This window comes from Pan troglodytes, chromosome 12, assembly GCF_028858775.2.
Source record: "Pan troglodytes isolate AG18354 chromosome 12, NHGRI_mPanTro3-v2.0_pri, whole genome shotgun sequence".
NCBI lineage: Eukaryota > Metazoa > Chordata > Mammalia > Primates > Hominidae > Pan > Pan troglodytes.
In genome coordinates this window covers 51,685,083-51,696,593 of record NC_072410.2, presented here as the reverse complement: position 1 = coordinate 51,696,593, position 11,511 = coordinate 51,685,083, and the positions used below count along the sequence as shown (strand labels likewise).

The following is an 11,511-nucleotide window of genomic DNA, read 5'->3' as shown; positions in this document are numbered from 1 at the left end:
GTAATTATCATTATTATCGGTATTGATTTTTAAAATCGGATTATCAGTTATTAATATTGATTATTATTAATATCAATTAATAATTGATATTATTAATTGTGATAAGTAATATTGCGACATTCCTCACAATATCACAGAAAATGTACACCACTCTGTGATGTTGTTCCTAATAGCCAGGGGTAGACAATGACATTACTCCAAATATCGCACTGGGTGTACATCCCTTCTGTGCTCTTGTTCCTAATATCCAGGTGGGGTATACACCACCTGCAATATTGGAAGTAATCGTATTTTCTGCCCCCCTCCCCCAGATATTAGAAACAATATCGCAGGGGGGGTGAAGAACCCCTGCGAAACTGGGATACAAATGCCCCTGAGAGAGCAGAGGTATACTGGGATAGATGAGGATGGTCACTTGGTGGAGAGGCGTGTTTTTGTGTAGCAGCCCTTCACCTCTGCCCACCTTCTCAACTGGAAAAACAATACCTCGTGCAATACCGAAAAGCCACAAGCTCTAATTGATTTGCTCCAAACTATTATCCAGACCCACAACCCCACCTGGGCTGATTGGCACCAGTTGCTCATGTTCCTCTTTAACAGAGATGAAAGGCGGAGAGTCCTCCAAGCAGCAACTAAGTGGCTAGAGGAACATGCACCAGCTGATTATCAAAACCCCCCCTAAGGACTCAGTTACCAGGAACCGAACCCCAGTGGGACCCAAATGAAAGAGAGGCTATGCAAAGGCTAAACTGCTAAACCGAGACAGGGAAGCTCTCTTGGAAGGATTAAAGAGGGGAGCACAGAAGGCCACAAACGTTAACAAGGTCTCTGAGGTCATTCAGGGAAAAGAAGAAAGTCCAGCACAATTCTACGAGACACCGTGTGAGTCCTATTGTATGTATACTCCCTTTGATTCTGATAGTCTTGAAAATCAGCGCATGATTCACATGGCTTTAGTCAGTCAAAGCGCAGAAGACATTGGAAGAAAACTGCAGAAACAGGCTGGGTTTGCAGGTATGAATACATCACAATTATTAGAAATAGCCAACCAGGTGTTTGTAAACAGGGCTGCAGTAAGCCTTAAGGAAAACCGCAAAGAGAATGAACATCAGGCCCGGTGAAACACCGACCTGGTTGTCAGCTGCAGCAATCAGAGGGGTCCCCCAAAGGAGGCAAAGGAAGCGGGGGCCCTGGGAATGAAACTCAGCTTGGCTGTCAGAGTTTGCAGTGTAACCAGTGTGCTTCTTGTAAAGAAACAGGACAGTGGAAGAACAAATGCCCTCAGCTCAAAAGAAAACAAGGTGACTCAGAGCAGGAGGCCCCGGACAAGGAGGAAGGGGCCCTGCTCAACCTGGCAGAAGGGTTATTGGACTGAGGGAGACCAGGCTCAAGTGTCCCCAAAGAGCCTATGGTCAGAATGACAGTCGGGGGTAGAGACATTGATTTTCTTGTAGGTAGCGGTGCTGAACATTCGCTAGTAACCACCCTGGTCGGCCCCTTATCCAAAAAGACTATTGATATCATCGGAGCCATGGGGGTTTCAGCAAAGCAAGCTTTCTGCTGGCCCCAGATTTGTACTGTAGGAGGACATACAGTGATTCATCAGTTTTTGTACATGCCTGACTGTCCCTTGCCCTTCTTGGGAAGGGACTTGCTCAGCAAGCTGAGAGCAACTGTCTTTTACAGAGCACAGTTCTTTGCTGCTAAAATTCCCCAGAACGGGAGTGATTATGACCCTTACCGTCCCCGGAGAGGAGGAATAGAGACTTTTTTTAACTGAGCCGGGCGGAGAGATAAGACCACCTCTGGCTAAGTGGTGGCGAAGAGTACGGGCAGAAGACAACCCTCCAGGGTTGGCAGTCAACCAAGCCCCCATACTCATACAAGTTAAGCCTGGGGCCCAGCTGGTTAGGCAAAACCAGGACCCGGTCCCCAGAGAAGCTCTTCAAGGTATCGAGGTCCATCTCAAGCACCTAAGAACTTTGGGAATTACAGTTCCTTGTCAGTCTCCTTGCTGGAGCGTGTTGCTCCCATACGTTCATGACCTTTTGCTGGGACACCCCATGGCAGTCGGGTGCGCCAAGGGAACAGATGCCCTACTCCGGCGCCTGGAGGACTGTGGATATAAGGTGTCCAAGAAAAAAGCTCAGATCTGCTGATAGCAGGTACCTTACTTGGGATTTAGTATCCGACAGGGGGAATGCGGCCTGGAATCAGAAAGAAAGCAGGTCATTTGCAATCTACCGGAGCCTAAGAGCAGAAGGCAGGTGAGAGAATTCTTACGAGCTGTGGGGTTTCGTAGACTGTGGATCCCAAACTTTGCAGTATTAGCCAAGCCTTTGTATGACCTCACAAAGTTTGGGGGTGGGGGGACAGGGAAACTTTTGAATGCGGATCCCAACAACAGCAAGCCTTTCATGAGTTAAAGGAAAAACTTATGTCAGCCCCAGCCCTGGGGCTACCCGATCTGACAAAGCCTTTTACATTGTATGTGTCAGAAAGAGAAAAGATGGCAGTTGGAGTTTTAAGCCAAACTGTGGGGCCCTGGCCGAGGCCGGTGGCCTACCTCTCTAAACAACTAGATGGAGTTTCTAAAGGATGGCCCCCGTGTTTGAGGGCCTTGGCAGCAACTGCCCTGCTAGTCCAAGAAGCAAATAAGCTGACTTTTGGGTAAAACCTGAACATAAAGGCCCCCCATGTTGGGGTGACTTTAATGAACACTAAAGGACATCATTGGCTAACGAATGCTAGACTCATCAAGTACCAAAGTGTGCTCTGTGAAAATCCCCGTATAACCACTGAAGTTTGTAACACCCTAAACCCTGCCACCTTGCTCCCGGTATCAGAGAGCCCTGTCGAGCCTGATTGTGTAGAAGTGTTGGACTCAGTTGACTCTAGCAGACCTGACCTCCGGGACCAGCCTTGGGCATCAGTAGACTATACGTGGACGGGAGCAGCTTCATCAACCCACAAGGAGAGAGATGTGCAGGATATACAGTGATGCAGTAGTAACCCTGGATACTGTTGTTGAAGCCAGATCATTGCCCCAGGCCACTTCAGCCCAGAAAACTGAACTCATTGCTTTAATTGGGGCCTTAGAACTCAGTGAAGGTGAGACTGTAAACATTGACACTGATTCTCGGTATGCCTTTTTAACCCTTCAAGTGCATAGAGCATTATAGAAAGAAAAGGGGCTACTGAACTCTGGGGGAAAACACATAAAATATCAACAAGAAATCTTGCAATTATTAGAAGCAGTATGGAAACCCCACAAGGTGGCACTTAGGCATCAGCGAGCTTCCACCTTGGTGGGTTTGGGGAATTCCCACGCTGACTCAGAGGCTTAAAAAGCAGCATCTGTCCCCTTCCGGGCATCAGTCACAGCCCCTCTGCTCCCTCAAACACCTGATCTTGTACCTACTTCTTCTAAAGAAGAAAAGGACTTTCTCCAGGTAAAGGGGAGGACAAGTGACAGAGGAAGGATGGATTCAGTTACCAGATGGGAGAGTAGCTGTGCCACAGCTCCTAGGAGCTGCAGTTGTACTGGCTGTGCATGAAACCATCCATCTAGGTCAGGAGTCACTGGAAAAGTTGTTAGGCCGGTATTTCTACATCTCGCATTTGTCAGCCCTCACCAAAACCATGAGGCAGCGGTTTGTTACCCACCGACAGCATAATGCGAGGCAAGGTCCAGCCGTTCTGCCCGGCATACAAGCTTATGCAGCAGCCCCCATTGAAGATCTCCAGGTAGACTTCAGAGAGATGCCAAAGTGTGGAGGTAACAAGTATTTACTAGTTCTTGGGTGTACCTAGTCTGGGTGGGTGGAGGCTTATCCAACATGAACTGAGAAAGCTCGTGAAGTAACCCATCTGCTTCTTCGAGATCTTATTCCTAGATTTGAACTGCCCTTATGGGTAGGCTCAGATAATGGGCCTGTGTTTGTGGCTGACTTGGTACAGAAGATGGCAAAGGTATTGGGGATCACATGGAAACTGCATGCCGCCTCCCAGCCTCAGAGTTCCGGAAAGGTGGAGCAGATGAATCGGACTATCGAAAATAGTGCTATACTATTGTCTTCCCCGCTGGATATTTAAAACAGCACCACAAGGTGCGTCAAACCACCTGCTAAATTTGAGGGAATGTTATCCTCTCCCCACCTCCCCCGGCCCCGGATATTAGAGACAATAACACAGGGGTAATGTACACCCACTGCTTTATTGGGAGTAATATCATCCTCTCCCTTCTTGAATATTAGGAACAATATCACACTGTGCGTGTACGCCTGTCGTGAAATTCAATGGAATGTCATCCTGTGCCTCCCTGGATATGACAAACAATATCACGGGGGATGTACAACTTGTGAGATATTGGGAGTGATATCATCTTCTCCCCTCTGGAAGTTAGGGACAGTATCACAGGGGTGGTGTACACCCTCTGGGATGTTGGGACTAATATCATTCTCCTGCCTCCTGGATACGAAAAACCATATCACAAGGGGCTTGTACACACACTTCGATATTGGTATTAATACCATCCTCTCCCTCTTTGGATATTTGGTGCAATATTTCAGGTGGGGTATACGCCACCTGCAATATTGGAAGTAATATTATTTTCTGCCCCCCTCTATATTAGAAACAATATCACAGGGGGTGTCAACAGCCCCTGCGATATTTGGAGTAATATCATCATCTCCCCTCATGAATATTAAGAACAACATCGTAGGGGTGGGGGGTGTACACCCCCTTTCATATTTGATATCATCCTCTTCCCCCCTGGATATTAGGAACAATATCAGAAAGGGATGTACAGACCCTGCAATATTTGCTGTCATATAATTGTCTCTCCCCTAGATATTAGGAAAAATGTAACTGGGGATGTGAACAGCCCTGCGATATTGGGAGTAGTATCATCCTCTCCCCGGTTGCATATTAGGAACAGTATCACAGGTGGGGTGTAGTGTCTCTGCGATATTGGGAGTAAAATTATCCTCTCTTCCCCTGGATATTAGGAAGGGTATCAGAGGGGGAGGGTGTACATTCCCTTCGATATTCAATTTAATCTTATCCTCTCCCTCCCAGGGTATTAAGAACAATATTACAGGAGGGGTGTACACCCCCTGCGATATTGAGAGTCATATCATCCTCTTTCACTCTGGATATCAGGAACAATATCACAGGGTTGTGTACACCCCCTGGGATATTGGGAGTAATATCATCCTCTCTCCCTGTGGATATTAGGAAGAGTATCACAGGGCTGTGTATACCCCCTGCGGTATTGGGAGTCATATCATCCCCTCTCCCTCTGGATATAAGGAAGAGTTTCACAGGGGTGTGTACACCCGCTGCGATATTGGGAGTAATATCATCCTCTCCACCCAGGAAATGACTAACAAGGTCACGGGGGGGAACTTGCCCCTGCCATATTGGGAGTAATGTCGTCCTCCCCAAACCTGGATGTTAGCAGCAAGATCACAGAGTGGGTGTACACACCCTTCGATATTGGAAGTAATATGATTCTCTCCCCACCTGGATATAGGGAAAAATATCACAGCGTGGGTATACATTTCCTATGCTGTTGGGAGTAATATCATTCTTTTCCTTTCTGGATATTAGGAACAATATCACAGGGGTGGTGTACATTTACTTCGATATTGGGAGTGATATCATCCTCTCCCCGTTAGGACATTAGGAACAATATCCCAGGGTGGTGTCCACCCTCTGCGATATTGAGAGTAATATCATCTTCTATTTCCCTGGTTATTAGACACAATATCACAAAAAGGTGTACAACCCCTGTGATATTGGGAGTAATATCATACTCTCCTTCCCTGGATATTAGAAAACAATATTCATCAGGGCTGAATACCCCCTGTGATAATGGGAGTAATATTTTCTCTTTCACAGGCCATTAGGAACAATATCACAGGGGGTGTTTACACACCCTGCGATATTGGAGGTAATATCATCCTCTGCCCCCCGGGATATTACCAAGGATATCAAACAGGGGTGGTGTACACCCCCTGTGATATTGGGAGTAATATCATCCTCTCCACCTCTGGGTATTAAGAACAATATCCTGGCGGGGGGTGGTACAACCCCAGTGAAATTGGGAATAATGTCATCCTCTCCTTCCCTGGATATTAGGAACAATATCACAGGAGGGTGTACACCTTCTGCGATATCGGAAGCAATATCATCCTCTTCCCCGCTGGATATTAGAAAAAATATCACTCATGGTGTACACCCACTGTGATATTAGGAAGGATATTACAGGGTGTACACCCACTCTGACTTTAAGAGAAATAGCTCCCTAAAATGTCATAAATAATATCACAGGGTATACAGTAATATCTCCCTAGGATATGACAAATACTATCACAGGGTGTACACCCACTGTGATAACAGGAGTAATATGTCCCAAGGATATTACCAATAATATCACAAGGCTGTACACCCAGTATGACATAAGGAGTGATATCTCCCTCGGATACTACGAATACCATCACAGGATGTACACCCATGGTGTGCACCCATGGTGATACTAGGAGTAATATCTACCCAGGAAATAACCAATAACAGCACAGGGTGTACATACATGATGTCCACCCACGGTGATGTTATGAGAACTATCTCCCTAGGATAATACGAATAATATCACAGAGTGTACACACATGGTATACACACACTGTGGCACTAGGAATAATAACTTTCTGAGATATTACGAATAGCATCACAGAATAGAAACACATGGTGTACGCCCACTGTAACATCAGGCGTAATTTCTCCCTAGGATATTATGAGTAACATCTCAGGGTGTACAAACATGGTGTACACCCACTGTGACATGACGGGTAATATCCCCCTAGAGGATATTACCAATAACATCACAGGGTGTTCACCCATGGTGTACATGCACTGTAATATTAGGAATAATATCTCCCTAGGATATTATAAATAATACCACAAGGTGTACAGAAACCGTGATATTAGAGGAAATATCTCTCTAGGATATTCTGAATAATATCACAGGTGTACACCCACTGTGATATCGGAGGCAATAGCTCTCTAGGATGTTATGAATAATATCACTGTGATATTAGGAGAAATATCTCTCTGGGATATTACGAATTGTATCACAGAATGTACACACATGGTGTACACCCACTTTGATATTAGGAGTAATATCTTCCTAGGACATTACAAATAGTATCACAGAGTGTACACCCACTGTAATATTAGGAGTCGTATCTCCCTAGGTTATTACAAATAATATCATAGGGTGTGCACCCACTGCGATATTAGGAGTAATATCTTCCTAGGGTATTACGAATAATTTCACAGTGTGTACACACGTGGTGTACACTCACTGTGATATTAGGAGTAATATCTACCTAGTATATAACAAATAACATCACAGGGTGTACACCCACTTTGATATTAGCTGTAATATTTTTCTAAGTTGTTACAAATAATATCACAGGGTGTACAAACATGGTGTACACTCACTGTGATAGCAGGAGTCGTATCTCCGTAATACATTTTGAACAATATCACAGGGTGTACACCCACTGTATTATTAGGAGTAATATCTCTCTAGGATATTACAATTAATATCACAGGTGTACACCCACTGTGATATTAGGAGCAATATCTTTCTAGGATATTGCAAATAATGTCACAGGGTGTTCGCCCACTCTGATATCAGGAGCAATATCTCCCTAGGATATCAAAACTAGTATCACAGGGTGTACAATCCCTGCCTTCCAGGTTCTAAGGGATTCTCCTGCTTCAGCCTCCCGAGTAGCTAGAGTTACCCGCCACCACGCCCGGCTAATTGTTTTTTTTTGTTTTCACTAGAGACGGGGTTTCACCGTGTTGGCCAGGCTGCTCTGGAACTCCTGACCTCAGGTGACCCATCAGCCTCAGCCTCCCAAAGTGCTGGGATTACAGGTGTGAGCCATGGCGCTCGGCCAAGAGTTATATATTCAATTAATTTGGAGACACAGCTCCCACATTTGACTGTGCATGTATTTTTATGAAGAAATTATGTCAGAAAACCTAAAGATGGCAATAAATATGAAAAGTAACTGGCATGCTAAAAGGTCTTCCGATTAAGAACTCTAAGGTTTGACTTAGTTTTTAGATAATGCGGTCCTAGCTCTTGTGTCATCCTTTTAAATATTCTACATCAGAGGAATTTGTAGCACGGTGTCAGAATAAAATAAAGGGTATTTCACTGCTTCTTAATTTCTTTCAATTAGACTGAGATCTTTTTCTTAAAGAGAGAAGAACGTTTTTATTGCATGTTATTGTTTCTGAAGAGAGTAGGCCGTATTTTACTGAGATCACGGATTTGTTATATATTATGTTTTGGTCTTCTAACATTCTTCAGTGGATTTTCTCTAAAGTAGTATGTACAGAAGGAGTTGAGTAGCAAAAAAGTAAATCGTAGTAATTCTGAGATTTTTGGGTTTGTCACAACTGAGAAATATTGCTGACGGTGTATGGTCCTCAAGTGTGAAAATGTTCCTTGTGAATTGCTTGCATCCAAAATATACACACAGCATTAAGGGCTGGTTTTTATCTTTTATTTTTCCAATCCTCTTTTCTTCTCAAGGTGTCCAAGTCACACAGAGCCACGGAATCTCACAGGTGTCTCAGAATTCCTCCTCCTGGGACTCTCAGAGGATCCAGAACTGCAGCCCGTCCTCCCTGGGCTGTCCCTGTCCATGTATCTGCTCACGGTGCTGAGGAACCTGCTCATCATCCTGGCTGTCAGCTCTGACTCCCACCTCCACACCCCCATGTACTTCTTCCTCTCCAACCCGTCGTGGGCTGACATCGCTTTCACCTCGGCCACAGTTCCCAAGATGATTGTGGACATGCAGTCACATAGCAGTCATCTCTTATGCAAGCTGCCTGACACAGATGTCTTTCTTTGTCCTTTTTGCATGTATAGAAGATCATGCTCCTGATTGTGATGGCCTATGACCGATTTGTAGCCATCTGTCACTCCCTGCACTACCCAGTCATCATGAATCCTCGCCTCGGTGTCTTCTTCGTTTTGGTGTCCTTTTTCCTTAGCCTGTTGGATTCCCAGCTGCACAGTTGGACTGTGTTACAATTCACCTTCTTCAAGAATGTGGAAATCTCTAATTTTGTCTGTGACCCATCTCAACTTCTCAACCTTGCCTGTTCTGACAGCGTCATCGATAGCATATTCATATATTTAGATAGTACTATGTTTCGTTTTCTTCCGATTTCAGGGATCCTTTTGTCTTACTCTAACATTGTCCCCTCCATTCTAAGAATTTCATCATCAGATGGGAAGTCTAAAGCCTTCTCCACCTGTCGCTCTCACCTGCCAGTTGTTTGCTTATTTTATGGAACAGGCATTGGCGTGTACCTGACTTCAGCTGTGGCACCACCCCCCAGGAGTGGTGTGGTGGCGTCAGTGATGTACACTGTGGTCACCCCCATGCTGAACCCTTTCATCTACTGCCTGAGAAACAGGGACATTCAAAGCACCCTGTGGAGGCTGCGCAGCAGAACAGTCGAATCTCATGATCTGTTCCATCCTTTTTCTTGTGTGGGTAAGAAAGGGCAAGCACATTAAATCCCTACATCTGCAAATCCTGCCCCTTAGTCACATTATTTTTGTGGCTTGATGGCTTTTATTTCTTTCCACATTTCCTATGTGAATATTGCTTTCATCGTTATGCCTTTAACTGGAATGGGTGAGGATTCTGGGATCCTTTGTTTAGCATAAACCTCATGACTGAATCCTCTATACCTAGGTGGCCTCCTTTAGTTTCTGACCAGTAACCCTGTCATCCAGGTGGAATCATAACCATCTTTTTATATACAGGAAGTCTTCACTTCATTTTGGAATTCCCTGAACATTGACTTTATGGAAACAATGTACAGCAGGTCCTCCAACACTGTTGTTGTGTTCAAAGTTGTTATGATGTTGATGAGGAATAAGTGGTTTCAGTATACATAATTTTGCTTAAAGGTGAAGTTTCCAAGAGACTTTCAAAGACAATAAGTGAGGACATACTGTACATCAAATGCATATCGTCTTCCAGAGTTCATGTGGAATTTCTCTATAAACTGCTTCTAGAGAATCTATTTAGGCAGCTTATGTGTAGAGATCCATGTCACTGGTCCTCAAGCTTGTCTTTGAATCAAATCACCTGGGGAGCTTACAAATGATGAGGCCTGCGTCTCATTACATGAAAGTCTGATTTACTTGCACCTGTGTAGGTAAGTGGATTTTTTTTTTTTTTCCCTTAAAGCACCAGAGGTGATTCCAATGACGAAGTTTTTAGAGGCATCAAGCTCCAATAAGTAAGAAAAGAAGTTAATTGTAATAATGATTTCTTCAAATATTATCTTCAAATGTGTTGTCCTTCAATACCATACAAATTTTTATTATGCTGTTTTTTCTTACCATTTAGCATTTTCTTTTTTTTTTTTTTTTTTTTTTTTTTTTGAGGCAGAGTTTCACTCTTATTGCCCAGGCTGGAGTGCAATGGCACGATCTCGGCTCACTGCAAACTCTGCCTCCCGTATTCAAGTGATTCTCCTGTCTCAGCCTTCTGAGTAGCTATTACAGGCATGTGCTACCACGCCCGGCTAATTTTTTTTTTTTTTTTTTTTTTTTGTATTTTTAGTAGTGACAGTGTTTGTCCATATTGGTCAGGCTGGTCTTGAACTCCCGACCTCAGGTGATCCGCCTGCTTCGGCCTCCCAAAGTGCTGGGATTACAGGCGTGAGCGACCGCACCCAGCCACCACTTAGCATTTTCATTTTACATTTGTTGAAGTTATGAATTTATTTACCCAATGATTTCTGCTTTATGATACACTTGCATATACATAAAATGGGAAATAGAAAAGAATAAAATGGGCACAGTATCCCTAAACTTTCACATTCTGAGACATTTGAAAAATATTTGCTTTTTCGAAATTTGTTTCAATTAAAATACTGTGGTATACACACACAATGAAGTATTATTCAGCCTCAAAAGGAATAAAATCCTCTCCACTGCAGAGAAAATGGATGAGATTGCAGGTATGTATATTAAGTGAAATAATCTAGGCACAGAATGACAAATATTACATGTCCTTACTTATGTGTAGGAAGAAAAAAGAAAATCTTGGCCAGGTGTGGTGGCTCAGGCCTGTAATCCCAGCACTTTGGGAGGCCGACTCACACAGATCACTTCAGGCCAGGAGTTCGAGACCTGCCTGGCCAACATGGTGAAACCCCGTCTCTACTAAAAACACAAAAAATTAGCCAGGTGTGGTGATGCGTGCCTGTAGTCTCAGCCACTCGGAAGGCTGAGGCCCAAGAAGCGCTTGAACTCGGGAGGCGGAGGTTGCAGTCAGCCGGGATTGTGCCTGTATGCTCCAACCTGGGCAACAGAAAGAGACCGCCATCAGAAGAACACCCCTCCAGGTCAATCCTTGCTCTCCCTCGGGGCTTCTCTTAAAGTGCACAGCCTTA

At 44.4% G+C, this 11,511-nt stretch overlaps 1 protein-coding gene across 1 annotated transcript; it reads left to right on the top strand.

The window, feature by feature from the left end:
* The first annotated feature begins 2,981 nt into the window (after nt 1-2,981).
* Nucleotides 2,982-9,634, top strand: LOC459308 (olfactory receptor 7E24-like). Its single transcript, XM_063788892.1, is given in 8 exon segments — nt 2,982-3,111; nt 3,572-3,778; nt 3,884-3,972; nt 5,239-5,394; nt 5,905-6,059; nt 8,618-8,896; nt 8,898-8,964; nt 8,966-9,634. Coding segments are annotated over 8 exon segments (1,734 nt in total). The 3' UTR covers nt 9,617-9,634.
* The last annotated feature ends 1,877 nt before the right edge of the window (nt 9,635-11,511 follow it).